The sequence below is a fragment of the Peromyscus californicus genome, unplaced genomic scaffold (genome assembly GCF_007827085.1).
Source record: "Peromyscus californicus insignis strain IS unplaced genomic scaffold, ASM782708v3 Scaffold_10__1_contigs__length_136768540, whole genome shotgun sequence".
Taxonomy (NCBI): domain Eukaryota; kingdom Metazoa; phylum Chordata; class Mammalia; order Rodentia; family Cricetidae; genus Peromyscus; species Peromyscus californicus.
The window spans coordinates 115,099,326-115,119,335 of NW_026294391.1; the positions used below are offsets into that span (position 1 = coordinate 115,099,326).

The 20,010-nt window shown below is 38.2% G+C and overlaps 2 protein-coding genes across 2 annotated transcripts in view; one reads left to right on the forward strand and one right to left on the reverse strand.

The window, feature by feature from the left end:
* Window positions 1-19,559, forward strand: part of Hprt1 (hypoxanthine phosphoribosyltransferase 1) — a 39,030-nt gene extending 19,471 nt beyond the window's left edge. The window contains exons 4-9 of the mRNA XM_052739602.1: window positions 1,860-1,925; window positions 7,198-7,215; window positions 13,589-13,671; window positions 17,314-17,360; window positions 17,533-17,609; window positions 18,503-19,559. Of these exons, the coding sequence (XP_052595562.1) occupies window positions 1,860-1,925; window positions 7,198-7,215; window positions 13,589-13,671; window positions 17,314-17,360; window positions 17,533-17,609; window positions 18,503-18,550 (339 nt within the window). The 3' untranslated portion in view covers window positions 18,551-19,559. The remainder of the gene's footprint in view (window positions 1-1,859; window positions 1,926-7,197; window positions 7,216-13,588; window positions 13,672-17,313; window positions 17,361-17,532; window positions 17,610-18,502) is intronic.
* Window positions 8,842-10,453, reverse strand: LOC128111223 (heterogeneous nuclear ribonucleoprotein A3-like). Its single transcript, XM_052739592.1, has one exon. It carries the CDS (start codon window positions 10,196-10,198, stop codon window positions 9,095-9,097), a length of 1,104 nt encoding a protein of 367 aa, XP_052595552.1. The 5' UTR covers window positions 10,199-10,453; the 3' UTR covers window positions 8,842-9,094.
* Window positions 19,560-20,010: the final 451 nt, after the last annotated feature.

Sequence of the window (20,010 nt, forward strand, 5' to 3'; positions counted from 1 at the left end):
AGTTAACTCCCTGTTAAAAGACATTTTGATTCTTTTTGATGAATAACGGATACAGTGAGCATCCTTTAATGTTCTTTCGCATGTTTGTGAATGTTTTTTGTGACATTGATTCTTGGAAATGGGATTGTTAGATCAAAATGGTGTGCATGTTTACAATTTTAATAGGCATTACTATATTCTTTTCAAAAAAGGTTATATTGGTTTTTGTATTCTAACCAACAACTTGAGTATTTGTTTCCCCTCAATGTATTACCAGGCTTAAGTTCTGTAAATGTGGATGGGTGAACACTAGAATCACATTTTTCCAGTAGTTCCTTTTTTTGGTTTGAGACAGGGTTTCTCTGTGTAACAACAGCTCTGGCTGTCCTAGAACTTGCTCTGTAGACCAGGCTTGCCTCCTCTCCTCGAACTCATAGAGATCTGCCTGCTTCTGCCCCACTGAGTGTAGGGATTAAAGGTGTGCTCCACCACTGCTGGGCTCTAATAGTTCTTTTTTAAAAAGGATGTATTTATCTCACTTTATGTGTATGTGTGAATGCCAGTATGTATGTATGTGCACCATGTACATGCCTGATGCTTTTAATGCAAGAAGTAGGGATCAGATCACCTGAAGCTGGGGTTGCAGGCAATCATGAGCTGCCATGTGGGTGCTGGGAACTGAACCCAGGTCCAATGCAAGATCAGCAGGAGTTCTTAACTGATGAGCTCTCTCTCCAGTCCCATCTGATGGATTCTTATTTTGAAGTGTAATATGCATTAGAAATACTGGTTGTAGATCTTTTCAGTTGGGGTTCATGACTAGTTTTTTGCCCTTTCTAAGAATGCAAGGAAAAAATATCTTCCTACATTTTCTTCCAATCCACTTATAGTTTTATTTTTTACATTTAGATTTTAATCCATCTGGAATTTTATTTTTGTGCATGGTGTGAGGTAGGGACCATGCTTTATTTTTTCTCAAATGGATAAGTAATTGACCAAACACCATTTGTTGAATAATTCATCTTTTAATTACTGACTCAAAATACCATCTTCGTCCTGTACTAAATTGTCATATGTTTTTGGGTCTGTTTCTGGATTTTACTTGGTTCCTTTAACTTCTGTCAATCACTGTGCTGATTGACATAAGGTAATTGCCGTAGCTTTATGATACTTGTTACTGTCTCAATAGAGCAAGTCCAGGCTCTTTTATTCATCTGTTTTCAATTCAGTTTTCTGTCTTGATTCCAGCACATTCAAATTATAGTTATTCCCACCAGCTATACTGAGTGTTAAGTACTCTTCTTTGAAACCCCTATAAGGGTTTCCGTTAATTTCTATGAGAGCCGAAAGTGAGAACCTAAGATGTATGTTCTAGCAGACTAGTAATCAGACCTGGTTTCTCAGCTCTGAAGATGACTTGGATATAGGCTGGACTTTTAGGGGGCATATCCTCGGGGTTGGATGTGATCCAGACCAGCTCCTTCAACTTGTATGACTCACAGGAATGTTACAGGGCCAGAAGCAGACACCTGCCATGCTAATAAATTGTCCTTTGTGGTTGAGAAGTGCCTGATTGATGATGAATAGCTATAATATGCCCACTCAGAAATGGATGTACTCTATTTTTAGGACTCTTCGGAACATCAAAAACCAGTAATGACCAATTAGGATTTTTAATTTTTACTAATCTTTATGTGAAATTTACCTAGTCATTAATTTCTAGAAACCTAATTCTTATAATTCATATAATTTAGAATACCATAATGCTGTGGCCATTAGATAGCTAATGTCTTAAATGTTGTGGCTTACATCTGATAATTTGAGAAGTTTGTGTGTACACAAAAATATGCATATAAATGATGTAGTTTTTTTTCAACTAGAATGATCAGTCAACAGGGGACATAAAAGTAATTGGTGGAGATGATCTCTCAACTTTAACTGGAAAGGTATGTATCTTGAAGGGGAAGGAAAGAATCTTTTTTATACCAGGAATCAGTTAGTAACTGTGCTTTCAATCACTCACTCAGAGTACTTTATTAGTATAAATAAGCAAGTGTTGTTTAACTCTTGGAAAGTACCTTATGTAGTTTATATTATCCCCTGGACTGTATAGCCAAATGAATCTAACATAACAGCAGAATCTAACATTAACCCTAAAAATCCATATTGCTAATTACTGCTTTCTGTAATACCTTTTTGAAAATCTAATTTGGAATCTTTCAGAAAATACAGATGGAGAGAAAGGCAGTCTTAAAAACGATTCACATGTAGTTTCATTTTAAGATTTCTCTCTGTGTGTGTCTCTGTGTCTCTGTGTGTGCGTATGCCAGTATGCAAGCCTGTGTGTGCGCACAGAAGCCAGAAGAAGGTGTTAGATTCGTCAGAGCTGTAGTTACAGGCATTTGTAGGTTACCCTGCTTGTTATATGGGTGCTGGGATCTTAGCTCCAGTCATTATGATTGTGCATCAAGCACTCTTAACATTCTTAACCACTGAGCTATTCTTCTAGCCCCACTTACATCTTTAAAAGAATAGAAAATCAATATTGTATGGTGGCTAAAAATGTGAGTTGTGGAATCTGATAGCATTGATCAAAAACTTGGGCTCGATATTTCCTAACTCTGTGACATTGGGGAGGATATTTTAACCCTGTGTGCCTCAGAGGTAGTTAGAGCTAAAATGGTAGTGGTAACTACCTCAGAGTTAATAGGCTTAAGTGATACAATTGTAGAGCTATTATAGCAGTTTCTCGTAAATAAATACTGCAAATAAATTCAAATATACTACTATGAGAAATCTGTAGAATTTCTTGCTTTATTCTGTTACTTTTTTTTTTTCCAAGACAGGGTTTCTCTGTATAGTTTTGGTGCCTGTCCTGGATCTCTCTCTGTTAGACCAGGCTGGCCTCGAACTCACAGAGATCCGCCTGGTTCTGCTCCCCCCCCCCCCACACACACACAGTGCTGGGATTAAAGGCGTGCGCCACCACAGCCCGGCTATTCTGTTACTTTTTAACATTGGTTTATTTCCATGTGTGTGTGTGTGTGTGTGTGTGTGTGTGTGTGTGTGAGAGAGAGAGAGAGAGAGAGAGAGAGAGAGAGAGAGAGAGGGGAGAGGGAGAGGGAGAGGGAGAGAGGGAGAGAGGGAGTTGGGGGGGAGGTACATGAGTGTGTGGAGGTCAGAGGACAACTTATAGGAGTCAGTCCTCTCCTTCCAGCCTGTAGGTTCAGGGAATTATGTTTCCATTGTCGGACTTGGCACCAAGTGCCTTTACCCCCTGAGCCATTTCACCAGTACTTGTTTCGTTTTTTGAGACAAGAGTTTCACTTTGTAGCCCCACACCATCCTGGTATCTCATTTGTAAGCCAGGATGGCCTTGAACTCATGGTGGTCTTCCTGCTTCAGCCTCCCAAGTGCTGAGATTGCAAGCGTGAGCCGCTATACTGGACTGAACATGTTTTCTTTCTTTTTTCTTTTTTTTTAAAGGAATCTTTTTTTAAAAAAATTTTTTTAAGTTTTATGTACATTGGTGTTTTGCCAGTTCCCCTGGAACTGGAATTACAGACAGTTGTGAGCTGCCAGATGGGTGCTGGGAATTGAACCTGGGTCCTCTGGAAGAGGAGTCAGTGCTCTTAACCACTGAGCCATCTCTCCAGCCCCTGAACATGTTTTCTAAGCCGCTAGTTTTTGTTTACTTTCAGACATTGTGCTACATATAAACGTATTACTCTGGTAAATTTCATAGTAGTCTGGTGAGGGAAGTTATATTCCCATTCTACAGCAATATAGTTATAGTTGAAAACTACATGGGATTATGAGACAAAAACTGTCTCACAATCTCGAATTCACACAACTAGGAAGTAGAAGAGCTTGAATGCAGACACCAAAGCTTGCTCTTTCTCTAGCTTTTAGATTTTCGTGCTCACTGTTTACTTCACTGAACATCTGTAGGGAACTTTAACATAAAACACTTGTGAAATTCTACACTCCTGTATTGGGGTCATGGCAAACTAATGTTGCCATCAGCAGTGTTTGGAACCTTCAGAGAAGTTGTAGTCTGTTGGTTCTTTCTCTCTCCTGTCCATTTGGTGTACAACTGCCAGACCTCCTTCCCTTTCATCGTGCTTTGTCCATATTTAGAAGCCATTCGAAACCTGCACTTCTATAATCAGTTTTCAGTGCTGGAAGGGGCCTAGCCTTCAAGGTCTTCTGTGATTTAGTTTGACCTTGTCTTTTCACCTAATGGCTCTGTCCCACTGCACATCTCTGTGATCTTAAACAGAGCTCTGCTTCTAAAATAACTTTTTATGATAGTCACAGTAGACTATGTTTAGGAACAAATCAAGGAATAAAAATTAAGCACAGTTAAATCTTGGTGATGAGATTACGGGTTTATTGAAAACATTTTTCTTTTTTCTTTCGTGGAAATTTACCTTATGTGTGTACAAGTATAGACACACACAAATATTTTCCCATTACTACTTGAGAATATAGGCTTGGGATCCCAATCTACCTTTATTCAAATCGTTCCTCTTTTTTGACTCCTGAGCCTCATTGTTCTCATTATTGAGTAGACATGTAGGAACTTGACATAACAGAAACTCTCAGTGGTAGCAGTTCTCAGCCTCTGTATTAGAGCAATAGTCTAATGCTGTGCTGCATTCCTTGGACAAATTTTAATCTTTCTGGACTTCGTTGATTTGAATAAGCTGTCTTATGCTAAAATCTACAGTTAGGGTCCGGCAAGATGTCTTGATGCAGGAAGACACTTGCCACTTAGCCTGATGACCCAAGTTCAGTACCTCTGACCTCCATATTTGATCTGTATTACAACCTCCCTAATGAAACAAAAAAATGTAAAGAATTAACATATATACTTATGACTGAACCAACGTTATTTAGTGTTAGACACAAGATTAGAATTCAGTCTCTGTCCCAGAAGCCCATGCTGTTTACCAGTCTATAATTCTATAATACTGCAGCAGCTATTACTGCTGCTATGAGCCACTTATTGATGGGACTGTTACCTTTCAAATGTTCAAGGTAAGGGACAGAAAATGTTGAGAAAACTGCATAGTGGATAGGGAAACAGTTACTGACTCATGAGCTAACTATATATTCAATTTTGCTAAAAATATACATTGTAGTATCTTACGTTTATTATTTCATGTAATACTCATAGTTGCCCTGTAAGGAAGATGTTGAAGGATGTTGAAATTTAGTCATATAACTATTAGGTGACAGAACCACAATTTGAATAAATAAATGTCTTAGTCCAGTGTCGGTGTTTCTTACACTATGCTAGGATTTATTTGAATAGCTACAGTGCTTTTTTTAAATCAGTATATTAATGTATTTTCAGTTTACTTAGAATTTCTGTAGACCTCATAATAAAATCATAGTTATGTTATTCATCTGTTCTGTACTCTGTGCCTTTAGATTGCCCCGAATTTTTATATCTGTTTTATTTTCTGTGCATATCCTAAGTTTTACTTTAAAATGACCTTTTTCTTGTCTGTAGAATGAGCTGCAGCTGTGAGTTGCTTTCCAGACGTTCTGAGCTAACCTTGCATGATTCTATTCTTAGACCCCTGCAAGACTGTGAGATACTGCCTTCTATGATAAATTGCTTTGAGACGTGGACATATTAGAAGTTTTTCTTGGTTACAATTTACTTTTAATGCATAAGCTGTGATTCTCCAAACTTTGATTTCCATGCCCAGTCACTAAACAGTTTTTCAAGGATTTACCCACAGCATATGTATTTGTAAATTATGTATGAATTTTGGTAGTAATTTATGTTGTAAAGTGCTTAAAATTGTAGGATAAACAAAATGAAGTATGTCTTCAGTTACTTTTCTATTGCTTTGAAGACACACCATAACCAAGGCAATTTATAAAAGAAAGCATTTAATTGGGACCTTGGTTACAGTTTCAGAAGGTGAGTCTAATCTGTGGCTGATATGTAAAATTAAATTAAATTATAAAATAAAAAATAAAATAAAACAAAACAAAAACAAAAACAAAAGAAGGTGAGTCTATGACCATCCTGGAACCGGGTGGCAGGCTGGCAGCATGACACTGGAGCAGTAGCTGACAGCTTATATTTCATCTGCAAATGGGATGCAGAGAGTTGTAGAGACTGGGGCTGGTGTGGACTTTTGAAACCTCAGGGCTCACTCCCAGTGACACACCTCTTCCAACAAGGTCACACTGACTAAAACTTCCCAAAGCAATTCCACCAACTAGGGACCAAACATTCAAATGTGAGAGTTTATGGGGGGCATTCTCATTCAAACCACCACAAGGTGAAAAAGTTGAATTTTAGTGAAACTTAGTGGATGCTATATACTCTACCTTGTAACCACTAGCTTAGAATAATATAGAAGACATTACAATTCTGATGTTAATGGTTGTTTGGCAGAGTGCATTGAGAATTATAGATAAATAGTAGAGAATATATCTTCTGTGCAGTGTTTATTATGGACATGGGAAATGCTGCCTTGTTCCTCTAACTAGCATAAACATAGAAAGTGGAGGGAGTGAGGACCCAGGCATGGTAAATCACAACTGTAATCTTAACATTCAGTAGATTGAGACAGGAATGTTGCTGCCAGTTTGAGGTCAGCTTTGGCTACATGATGAGTTCTGGGCCAATCTGGGCTACAAAGTAAAAGAAAAAAGAGTGGGTTGGCATGGGTTTAGGGGTTTATGGTAAATAGAAGTATTGGTATTTGTCCTTAGTGTAGGCCCCCAGATATGTGCACAACCTTACTAGTTTTTGATTGATGGAAAAATAAAATTTTAATTGCATTCTCTCTTATGTTAGATACATGATTTTTGGAGGCATTTGTACAGGTTATAGTTCTTAGAATTTTAAAGTCAAGATACATAAAAGGCCAGCTGGTTCAGGTTTCTCAGTTTACATATAGGACACTGAGATTCAAAGAAATTTCACAAGTTGTCTAAGATCTTGCATTAAGGATTAAAAGCTTTTTATAAAAAAATGGACATATGGGTCATATATTCTTTATGAAAGATTTAATATTAAGGACTTCTGAGTTCTAATAGAACACTTGTTTCAAGCAGGATTCAGTATAGTCAACTACTTATAAGCAAGAGTTTGGGTAATTTCTTAGAGTTTGTTGTATGATTTCACTGATAATTGGAAAATATCTTACTTCATGTAATAATTTTCATTTCTCTTTTTTCTTCTAGAATGTCTTGATTGTTGAAGTAAGTTCTGCATTTACTTTTTAATATACTATTTAAATTTTTCTAACTTAGTGTGTATTATAATAAAGGTAAACCAGAGAGAGAAATCTGTTTTAATGAGGGGCTTGTGTTTCCTAAAGATTAAGAGAAGCCATGTACAGTAGGGCATGACTGGAATCCCAGATACTCAGGAGGCTCTTGAATTCCATTGATGTTAGCCTGGGTTTCATAATGGGTTTGAAGCCAGAGAGTCCTTGTTTTTAAAACAAAACAAAATAACAACAGCAATAACAGCAAAACACAAACCAAAAAGTATAAGTGATGTATTTGGCTGCTCATAAAAACATTTACACACTATCTCTTTTGGTTTTGATTTTTTTCTTTAAAACCAGCTATAATTATAGAGAGATATGTATGTTGTTTAATGTCCTAAATTTTATTTTATGGACTATCATAAGATTCTTATTTCATCTTAAATGAATATCAAATATTCTTATAAAAGAAGAAAAATATTTATAGTTCATGTGTTATTTTCTCTTTGCTATTATGTCCTTGAGTACTTTGTATGTAATACCAGTAAAGTTTATCCAATGCTCACTTTGCCAGCTACTACTGTAAATGATGTAGAAACAAGCACAGGAAGGGTAAACAGATTCCCAAGGTTACCAGGCAGTGAGTGGAGTAAAGACTCAAACCATCTCTGTCTGTAGCCCATTGCTTTTCAATGTGATCCCTAAAAACCCAAATCATCAGCCAAGAACCTACTGACTCAGAATCTTTATGATGAAAACTAGCAAGCTTTTCTTGAGCAAACCTTGAGCTGATTCTGATGCATGCTAAGCTCTAAGAACCATTGCTTTACTCAGAAGTCACTTTCTCATTAAAGTTTTCTTTGGCTATTCTACGTAAAATCTTACATTTCCATGTCAACTTCCTATCCCTTTCAATATTTTCACTTATCACTGTCTAATGGCCTACATACATACCTCTTTAGTTTTTTGTGGTCTCCCTATTTCATGTCTGCCTTACTGAACTCTGTTTGTGATCATATGTATGTTGTTGAAGTAAGTTCTGCATTTACTTTTTAATATACTATTTAAATTTTTCTAACTTAGTGTGTATTATAATAAAGGTAAACCAGAGAGAGAAATCTGTTTTAATGAGGGGCTTGTGTTTCCTAAAGATTAAGAGAAGCCATGTACAGTAGGGCATGCCTGGAATCCCAGATACTCAGGAGGCTCTTGAACCCACTTACACCTGTTTGTGATCATCCTCTTACCTTGACGCTATTCCTCAATTCTTCAGTAAACATTTTTGTTTTGTTTTGTTTTTTTCGAGACACGGTTTCTCTGTGTAGCTTTGTGCCTTTCCTGGAACTCGCTTTGGAGACCAGGCTGGCCTTGAACTCACAGAGATCCGCTTGCCTCTGCCTCCCGAGTGCTGGGATTAAAGGCGTGCGCCACCACCGCCCGGCTAGTAAACATTTTAATAGGTTTTTCAGTGTGGCTTCGGAATACATACCAACCTCCTTCTCCATTTTCTTTTCTTCCTTTTTTTTTTTTGAAAAGTTAAAAATTCCTTTATTTTTTATTCCTGGTACTACTACCACAATTTACAGGGCAATAGACCTGATGTAATAAAAAGAAAAAGACAAAGCTACAACAGATAAAAGGCCTCAGGAATGTACATCGAATTGACACTATATTGCTTGAATCAATAGCTGCACTTTTTTGCAAACTGTGGCTATGACAGTCCTGAACAAGAAGGGTTTCCAGTAACTTTTCTGACTATGGATCATCGCTCCTTCTGTGGCAGATTTTTACAGTTCCTCTAATGTATTTAGGACGACTGTCTCAAAGGAACCTGCAGCTTTCCTGACAACTCCTCGCTCTCCCTCCTGCTAAGAACTGTAGCCCTTTTCTGCTTTTTTTTTAAACCTTCTGCTACCATATCCACCACTTCCACCACCAGATCCATAACCACCACCATAGGGACTGCCTGAGCTTCTTCCACCAAAACTGCCCCCTTTCATGGGCCCATAATTTGATTGCTGTTGTCCACTATAATTTCCAAAGTCATTATAGTTCCCATCACCACCATAGTTACCTCCACCAAAATTTCCTCCTTCATTGTAACCATCATATCCTCCTCCACCACCACCATATCCACCACCTTGGTTTCCATATCCTGGTCCACCACCACCATAGCCTCCTCTACTACTGTAACCAGGACCACCACCAGAGCTGCCACCATCACCTCCAAATCCATTATATCCACCATCACCACCTCCATAACTACCTCTGCTGCCACCACCTCCACCACCATAGCCTCCTCTTCCACCAAAGTTTCCACCACGACCAAAATTACCTCCACCACCTCCAAAGTTTCCTCCACGACCCATAAAGTTTCCAGATCCACCTCCACGACCTCTCTGTGATCCAGCAGACTGCATCTCTTGTTTAGAAAGGGCCTTTTTCACTTCACAGTTATGCCCATTAATAGTGTGGTATTTCTGAACAACAATTTTATCAACTGTGTCATGATCATCAAAAGTTACAAAAGCAAATCCTCTCTTTTTTCTACTCTGCCTGCCTTCCATAACTTCTATGGTTTCGATTTTGCCATACTTTTCAAAGTAGTCTCTGAGATTATATTCTTCTGTATCTTCTTTAATACCACCAACAAAAATTTTCTTCACGGTTATATGGGCACCAGGCTTTACAGAATCCTCTCTAGAAACAGCTCTCTTTGGTTCCACCACACGCCCATCAACCTTGTGTGGCCGAGCACACATTGCAGCATCCACCTCTTCAACACAAGAGTAGGTCACAAAACCAAAGCCCCTGGAACGTTTTGTTTGGGGATCTCTCATTACCACACAGTCTGTAAGTGTGCCCCATTTCTCAAAATGTTCTCTTAAGCTATCATCTGTGGTTTCAAAGCTCAGACCACCAATAAACAGCTTCCTCAACTGTTCTGGTCCCTTTGGATCATGGCCCTCCATTTTGAGACCGGACTCGCCTCTTCCAACTCGAGTTCAATATGGGACCAAGAGGTCCTTCTCCATTTTCATCTTCTCTGTACTTTGCACATTTTCCAGAACATCATTTTTCTATCATCATTTTTCTGCTCCTAGTTGCTTATTCATTTTTGTAATCTCTTTGTTTCCTTTCTGCTTTTTGTAATATTTATTTTTTGTGCATGTGTTTTATATGTCTGAGTGTATATGAGTATATGTGCAAGTATGCATGCCTGTGCACAAGTACAGAGACCAGAAGATGTGTCTCTCCGAACCCGGAGCTCACATTTTCTTATATAGGCTGGAAGCTGGCAAACCCCAGCAATCCTCCTGCCTCTTGCCTTCTTAGACCTGGGTTGCAGGTGGGAGCAAAATGCCTGGTTTTTATGTGAGTACTGAGATCCAAACTCCAGTCCTCATGGTTACATAGCTAATATACTTAACCACTGAGCCACCTCTCCAGCCCTTATTTTGTTTTTTAACAAAGGAAATTTTACTTCTTTGTTTTTACGTGTGGTGCTAGGGATCAAACCCAGAGCATGCTAAACAAATGTTCTACCACTAGGCTTCACCCTCAGTTCTTTGTTTTGCTTTTTGTTTGTTTATTTGTTTGGAGAATGAGGTAGCTAAATAGTCCAGGCTAGACTCTTAACTCCATCCACCTGCCTGCACCTCCCAACTCAAGTGCTGAGATTACAGGCATCTACCATCTACCTCCCTTCCTCCCTCCGTCTCTTTCCCTTAGTCCATCTTCCCTCCCTCCCTCCTGCAAGGTCTTGTTGTGTAGCTCAAGATGGCTTTTTTGCTTTTATGAGACCAGGTATTAGTGTTAGCCCCATCTGGCCTGGCTCTCATAGTGTGGATCAGGATGACCTGCCTCTGCCTTCTGAATGCTACCATTATGGTTGTGTGTCACCATACCTGGCCTCCAAGCTGGCTTTGAACCCACTGTGTAACCTATGCTGACCTTGAACTCATGATCCTTTTCCCCCAGCTTCTTACAAGATGGAATCACAGGTGTGCACCACCATTGTTCAGTTAGTATTTCTTTTTAAAATTTTTCTTTTTTTTTTTTTTTTTTAGTTCTTTGAAAATTTAGTACAATGTATTTTGATTATGTTTACGCCCTCTCCCGACTCCTCCCAGATCTGTCCTCCCTTCCCTATCTACCCAACTTTGGGTCGTCTTCTTTTTTTAAAATCCAACAATACAGTTAGTTCTGCCCATTACTCTTGGATGTGTGGCTTTCACTAGAGAGTGATCAACCCACCAGGAGCCACATTCTTAAAGAAAACTGACTCTCGTCTTGCAGCAGCTATCAGTTTCACTGGAGCAAGACATGATGCCCACCTCCCCTCTCCATCCTGGAATTTTGTCTAGCCTGACCCTGCGCATGTTTTGTACATGCTTTCTCAACTGATGTCAATTCATAAATGTAACTGCAGTACTGTGCCAGAAAACATTGTTTCCTTGAAGTTATCCTCCACTTTTGACTTTTTCTTTAATTCAAAGTTTGTTGCCAGGTGGTGGTGACGCACACCTTTAATCCCACCACTTGGGAGGTAGAGGCAGGCAGATATCTGTGAGTTTGAGGCCAGCCTGGTCTACAGAGCAAGTTCTAGGACAGAAACCTACACAGAGAAACCCTGTCTCAAAAAAAGTTTGTGTATGTTTGCATGGGTAAACATGCCACAGTATGCACATGGAAGTCAGAAGACAACTTTGTATAATTGGTTCTTTCCTTCTACCTTTTACATGGAATCTGAGGATTAAATTTAGGTTACTAGGCTTACATGGCAAATGGCTTTACCCACCAAGCCATCTTGGTGGCCCTTATTTTTTTTTTTAAGTAACATTATAAAAACATCATTTTCCTACAGAAAAATCCAGTCTCCTTAGCCTTCATTTCTTATTTCTTCCTTTCCCTTTTCCACTTTCTAAGATTTGCCAATTGAGGACATACATATAAATAGAATTACATAGTAATTGTACTTTGTGTCTGGCTTCTTTCATTGATTTTTGTTTGGTTGTTTGTTTTGGTTTTTCGAGACAGGGTTTCTCTGTGTAGCTTTGCACTTTTCCTGGAACTCACTCTGTAACCCAGGCTGGCCTATGATCCTCCTGCCTCTGCCTCCTGAGTGCTAGCTGGGATTAAAGGCGTGCGCCATCACTGCCCAGCTTCACTCATTTTTTTTTTTTTTTTTTTTTTAAGGATCGGGTCTCACTATGTAGCCCTGGCTGTCTTGGAAGTAGTTATGTAGACCTTGCTGGCTTTGAACCATGGCAAGTGTGTGTACACACACAACGCACAAATAAATAAAAGTTCATTCAGGATAATAGCACCGTATAATTCCTTGTGTATTATCCAAATGAGGGACAGTTTTCTCCCTGACTGATGACTGGGGGTGGCTCACTTCTACAAAGATCATCCCTCATGTCCTACTACACAGCCCTCTCATAGCATGACAGCTCACTTCTTCAAAATCAGCAGGAGAATTCTCTTTCTAGTCTGCTAAAATTGTTGTGTACAAGGTGACTGTCGTATTGTGTTCATGGATTGTGGTCACCTCTAAGAGGTAGAAGTTCTTCCAGTGTGTACTCCAGCGGGCAGTGATATTGGCGCCCATCCTGCCTGCCACATCCTAGAATCTTCATTTTTCACAAGTCTCTAGCCCTCATATTTCTTGTGGTCCACGCTGCTTTATGGATTTTTATTTGTTTTCTGATACTGTTTTTGGTAGTACTGGAGATATGGGGCCCAGTGGATCTTATGCAGGTGCTTTATCTTTGATAAAGTTTTATATAGTAAAATATAGTAATTTGGATGTCTTCAAACCTAATACAAAACATTGTTGCTCACATTATCAGAATTTATGATGAAAGAGTCCCTATCTTGAAATTACAAAGAAAAATCTAATATACTTTTACAGAATTAAACCTGGTGGCTTATGCCTGCCATCCTAGCTGTCAGGAGTCTAAAGCAGTAGGATCTTGAGTTTAAGGCTACCAGCCTGAGCTATATAGCTAGACCCTGAGTGAAAAACAAGAAGAGGAATTGCATGTATGTCCAGTGATTACATGTACCCGTTTCAATTCATTGTTTTTTACTTTGCCACACCTGTGCAGTGTAGTTCTGGGGACTGACATTCCCACTACTTGCTGAGAGCCAGATGGGTTACAAGTTACAGACTATCTCTGTGTGTGAATTATGGTGAGGTTTTTTTTTTATATGTGCTGAAAAAATAATGACATTCTGCCATGGAATACCAGAACATTGAGGTTCTGGTATTCTGTGTTTGTATAGCAACTCTGATTTTAAAATGATGCTGGTTTTATTTAACACTTACCATTAAATGTCTCTTTTCTTTTTAAAAGGATATAATTGACACTGGTAAAACAATGCAAACTTTGCTTTCCTTGGTCAGGCGGTACAACCCCAAAATGGTTAAAGTTGCAAGGTATGTATGACATTTTAAAGTAAAATGTTTTCTTCATTTGGAGCATTAAGTAATTGCTTCTTTGTAAGGAGAAATGCTTTCAGCTCTCATTTTATCTTTAAATAGTAATGTAATCTTAAAATTTAGACAGTATCCTTTGTGATTTTATTATATGTTAATAAAGCCTGTCATTATAGTCAGCTCCTTGTCTAATACAGTATATACAGAGCTTTGGATTCACAACTACCTCAACACTAAGCTCCCTAGATGTTCAAGTCCTTCATAAAAAATGTCAGAAGGGCTGGCAAGATGGCTCACTGGGTAAACTCACCTGCTGCCAAGCCTGACAACCTGAGTTCAAAGCCTGGACCACATGGTGGAAGGAGAAAACTGACTCCTAAAAATTTCCCTCTTAAATCCATGTGTGTACCACAACACATGCCCCAACCCACACACAAAGAAAATAAACGTAATTTAATTTTTTTAATGTTGAGTGTTTACACAGAACCTATGCATATCCTTCCATATACTTTAATACCTGTTATAATGTTAGTGTCATATAAATACTTAACTGAATCATTTAGGGGAATATGTATATTTTTAGTATAGTTTCTTAGAATATTTTGTGTGTGTGTGTGTGTGTATGTGTGCGTGTTAACTTGCAATGTGCAGGTGAGTACACACATGCACATATGCAAAGGCCAGAGCAAGATTGGGTATCTTCTTCTATTGCCTGAGACAGGGTCTCTAACTGAACTATAAGTTCAAAGTTTTAGCCATGCAGGCTGTTTGGTGGGTGAGCTTCTGAATCCATCTCTAAGCTCACAGTGCTGGGGTCACAAACACATACAGGAATGGTCAGCTTTTTATGTGAACACTGAAGATCCAAACTCAGGTGCCTGTGCTTACAGACCAACTTGCTATACAAGTTTTTAGATACGAAATGCACACACATATGTAGAGTCAAATAACAATTGGTTTTGCAGCATGCTATTTATATCAAACTTGTCCTGAGTAGCATGAGACGATCTAGAGTTCCCTTGGGAAATGGAAACCAGTGATACCAAAGGTGATACCCACAAGGGTGGGGCCCTGAACATTTGAATCTCCTGGAGTTGAGTGGTGGATAAGGCATCCTGTTTTGTGTCATCATTGAAATTTTATAAATGCCTACTTCTTTTTTCTGAAGCAGTCCCACATCTTCCTTGCTATATCTAGGTGTTTGGCTTTTGTTTTCATAGTTCTTTCTGTTTTTATTTTTAGTTATAGTTTGATCCTCTAATAGTTGTTATCTCCACCTTACAGATGAGAATGTTGAAGCATAGGGAATTGCCCACAGAGCTAATAAGCTTACAGGGAACATGGCTCAGTTGATGCTTCTGTTATTTTAAGTTGGGTTTTGTCATTAAAAGTAACATTGTTTTTGTTTTGCTGCTGTTGAATTTTGCTTTGTTTTTACTTTCACAATTTCATTTTATTTTAAAATCTTTTGACTAATCTGTGGTTTTTGTGTAGAGGAAAGTTCAGGTCTTTTTTCTTTTTTATTCCTGAATCATAACTGATTCTAAAATTTTTTTCATTACACTTATTTATTGTGGCAGAGATGTGGGCATGTGCCACATGTACTTGTGTAGGTCAGAGGACAGCCTAGGGGAGCTGGTTCTCTCTACCTTGTTGGTCCTAGGTGGGGGTGGAATACAGGTTGGCAGAGTTGGCAGCAATAGCCTTACCCACTGAACCATCTCTGCTGACCATAACTGGCTTTTTATAAACTCTTTTTAAAGGATCAAAGTGTCTGTGTAAAGTCTTTGAATCTCTATAATTTTCATGAAGCCTGTTTGAGCAGTTCATCCTCGTGGATTTTTCTGATAGATGGTATAAATGTACCTCAATGAGTTTTTTTATTGCTGGAGGTGAGATGTGGGTAATTTTTTGATAATGTAATTGTCCTACACAAGTGTGTTTTGGTTTTTCCCAAAATAAAAATTAAAAAGCTATTATTTGATAGGAATATAAGATAGTATGGCCACTCTAGAAAACAGTTTCTTTTAAAACTGCACATATAACTACCAGAAGGCCTTACAAGTTGTACTGAGTACTTATCCCTGAGAAGTGAAAATGCATGTTGATATAAAAATCTGTATAAATTGATAGCTAGGTATGGTGGTTCACTTCTGTACTACCTGTGATCTCAGCATTTGGAAAGTAGAGGCAGGAGGATCACATTGAATTTGAGATAAGCAGCCTGAGCTTTCATACCTGTCTCATACCTCCCTACTCAAATCTGTACAAGAATCTTCACACCACCATTTGTGATAGCCCAGAATTCAAAGCAACAAAATTTGGACAAAACTGTAGTACAACTAAACCATCAAATCAGCAATAAACAGGAACAACTATAATACACAACAGTTCAGATGAGTCTTATTGGAACTGTACCAGTTATGACACTTTCAGCAGTACGTAAGACAGGTGTTTTGCTCTGTTTAAACTGCTTACCTGCCCCCTGTTTTGAAAATTCCCTAATTTTTTTCAAGGCTATTATAATAAGACCCATACACATACCCCAAAAAGAAAGGCAAAGTAATAAAACTGCATGCTTCTACTTGTATAACCTACTTTAAAATGGTAAAGTCATACAGATGAGAACAGATCAGGGATTGCCAGGGGTTAAGGGAATGCAAGAGAGAGCCTTGCATGTTCAAAGTATCTTGATTGTGGTAGTGATTAGGAAATTGCCTGAACTGCACAGAAAGATGAGTTTATATGAAATTGGTGAAATCTGTACATGGCCACTTAGTTCATTGGTGCCCATGTGCTGGTTTGATAATCTGCTAAAAAGGGACACTAGAGACCTCCCTTGTGTATGATATTTTTCTTTTGCAACTTTCTGTGAAAATAAAAAAATTTGAAAGCCATTAACATTTTTTGGTGGTAGTAGGGATTCAACTCAGGGTTGTATATATACATGACAAGCATTCAGATAATTAACTAACTATATAGTTGTATATAATTATGTGTAATCAAATTACATTTGCAAATTCATGATTTCTATGAATAACAGTATAATTTTAAAAAATAAAACTGCTCAAAACTGTTATGTTTTTAGCAATAGTCAAGCAGTTGAAAATATAATAACTAAAAAATGGAGTGGATAGCTCAGTGGTATTATACATTCTTAACATGATCAAGTCTCTGGGTACAATCTCCACTGCAAAAAAATAAAAAGTTCTTTTAACACACTTGTTTTGAGCCTAAAGTTCCCATTTGTGAGCCACTTATTAAAAGTCTTGATGAAAGAACATTTGTTACCTACCTCCTTTACAAGTTTAGGGGTTGTATTTCAAGGATTCTGGATCTAGATCCCTTATCTATTCATCTGTGCTTATTGGCACCCCCACCCATTCATTCCCCTCAGTAGCTGTGCTCTAACAGACGTACGGGTAGTTGGGATTCTGCTCTCAGAAGCATCTTACCAGGTTCCACGTGGAGATCAATCAAGGGCCTTGTCTTCTTGTGAACTCTGATTAGTTTCTGTCTTCCCATGGGTATGCAAAGCTGACCGTATTCTTTATGCAGATGATACTTAAGAACACTGATGTTTTCTTTCGTAATGCTTTGTTGTATTTCCATATGTCACGTTTAATATTTTGTAATTAACAGCTTGCTGGTGAAAAGGACCTCTCGAAGTGTTGGATATAGGCCAGACTGTAAGTAGATGCTCTTTGGTCAATCATTTATCCATCTTATAGCTGAAAAAAGTTGACTATGAAATGGCTTAGAGTTATTTTAGAGAACATTTGTAAAGAAGGCACATTTGCAACTATTAGATTTGAAAATACTATTTTCTCTATCTAAATAATAAACTGTGATTGTTTACAGTTGTTGGATTTGAAATTCCAGACAAGTTTGTTGTTGGATATGCCCTTGACTATAATGAGTACTTCAGGGATTTGAATGTAAGTAATGCTTCTTTTTTTTTTTTTCTCAATCTCATTTTTCAAAAACCCACATAAAAATTTAGGAAAGGGAAGAATTGTTTTCTCCTTCCAGCACCTCGTAATTTGACTAGACTGATGGTTCCCATTAGTCACATAAAGCTGTAGTCAAGTATAGACGTCCTTAGGACTGGAACTTGGCCAGGCTAGTGTGACACTTCTTGCTGACTGAAATAGTTGAACAGCTTTAATATACAAAAATTGTCTCATTGTTATTTCACATGATAAATATGGTTGTAAGTAAGAATTCCATTTAAATCTTATAATTAACTCTACTTCACATACCTGCCTCCCACTCTGGAGGCAAGAGTCCTTCAGGTGAGTTTATGAACATTGTCCAGGAGTAGTTAAGAAGACTACATGGGCAGCATTATCTAAAGCATGGTTTTTATTTCATCTTTTTAAGATCACTTATCCTGACCACCACCCCTTATTCATTCATTCATTTATTTGTTTGTTTGTTTTGAGACAGGGTTTCTCTGTGTGGCTCTGGCTCTCCTGGAACTAACTCTGTAGACCAGGCTGGCATTGAACTCACAGAGAATCCATCTTGCTCTGCCTCTCCAGTGTTGGCATTAAAGGCATGTGATACCACTACCTAGCTACACTGGCCCCTATTTTGATATGCCTTCAATGCCCAGCTTTATATGTTTTTCAAAGTTACATAGTAAGACAAAGAAAAAAGCACACTATTGGAAAATATTTCTGCTTTGTTTTCAGAATGTGTTTTCTTCAAGTTACTGGTCCGAAGTACCTTGTTTGGTAGGAACCCAGACAATGTGGTAGTATTCTCTAATGCTGTTCTTGTCTCTCCAGAATACATTTTTCTAATGTGAATTTCTTTTATTTTATAGCATGTTTGTGTCATTAGTGAAACTGGAAAAGCCAAATACAAAGCCTAAGACGAGAGTTCAAGTTGAATCTGCAAAGATGAGGAGTCCCATTGATGTTGCCAGTACAATTAGCAAGCCTTCTAGCTCTGCGGCCATCTGCTTAGTACAGCTTTTTGCATGAAACTTCTACGAATTTTATGTTTTTTATTTTTAGAAATGTCAGTTGCTGCATTCTTGATCTTTTTATTTGCACTATGAGCCTATAGGCCAACTATTGGTTCCCTTTGGTAGATTGTCGCTTACCTTGTGAGCAAAATAAATCTCTTAAATTACCACTATTAAATAATACTAAGATTGTATCTGTAAGAAGCATTTAAAGAGAAGATATATTAGTTTTTTAATTGGTATTTTAATTTTTATATATCCAGGAAAGAAAGATGTGATTGAATATTGTTAATCAGACCACGTGTGTTTAGATCAGTCTGAAGCCCTCAGCTTCATGTCAGTACCCATCTAAGAAGTTTTGCTCAGTGGAATAAACATGTTTCAGCAGTGTTGACTGTATTTTCCCACTTGGATTGTTTCAGTGAATCGTTGTCAACAGTTCCTTTTAAATACAAATAAATAAATTCTAAAAATTTACTACTTTTTGAATTCTTGAATGTGAAAGTCCTTAAACTAAGGACTATCTCTTATAGAACTCTACATGCCTGTCATTTCCCTAAAAATTACCTTGGTACAATTTTCCATTGGTTACCTTTTCCTTAAGTTTTAGTAGGTAATTTAATTGTTATTTAATTGCAAGTAATGGTTATCTGGTAGAATGGTTTGGTAGCACTAGGAAAGCTCCTACCTACTTGAGACTGTAAATTACAGGCAGTACTATTTACTACACTTCCTTCTGTTAAAAGAACACGGCTCTCGGATTTCTGAGAGGTTGTTCAGACTGCAGTTTGACCTACAAATTTGTTTTCAGACATGTCCTGTTACCTTCTTTGTGTAGATAAAGCTTTATTAACCAAAGAACAATAACAATAAAACATTGTTTTGTGTTTTGGGAGCAAGAGAAATATTTTAACCCAAGAGTCCTATTTGCCTTTCTGTTGTGGTGAGATGAAGTAGGAAGCTTTAAATAATACCAAGTAAGAACTTGCTGCAGTCAAGCTGCTGAGCTAGATGAGCAGGTGAAGGTTTGCCTAGGACCACCTGCGTGGTGACAGGAGAGGACTCCTGCAGGTTGTCCTCCCACCCTCATGAGCATGGGCGCACGCGTGGACATGCACCTGCATGGTGACAGGAGAGGACTCCTGCAGGTTGTCCTCCCACCCTCATGAGCATGGGCGCACGCGTGGACATGCACTAAGCTGACAAAACAAATGTAATTAAATAAAAAAAGATTGCCACAGTCCTACAACTTCCTAGTTTACAAAACATTTCACTTCTGTTTTCTCCTTTGTTCTCCGTAGCCTGATGTTGCCATATGTGAAGACAGTGTCAGGAGTAACTTCTGAGCCCTTTCCTCCCCGAAA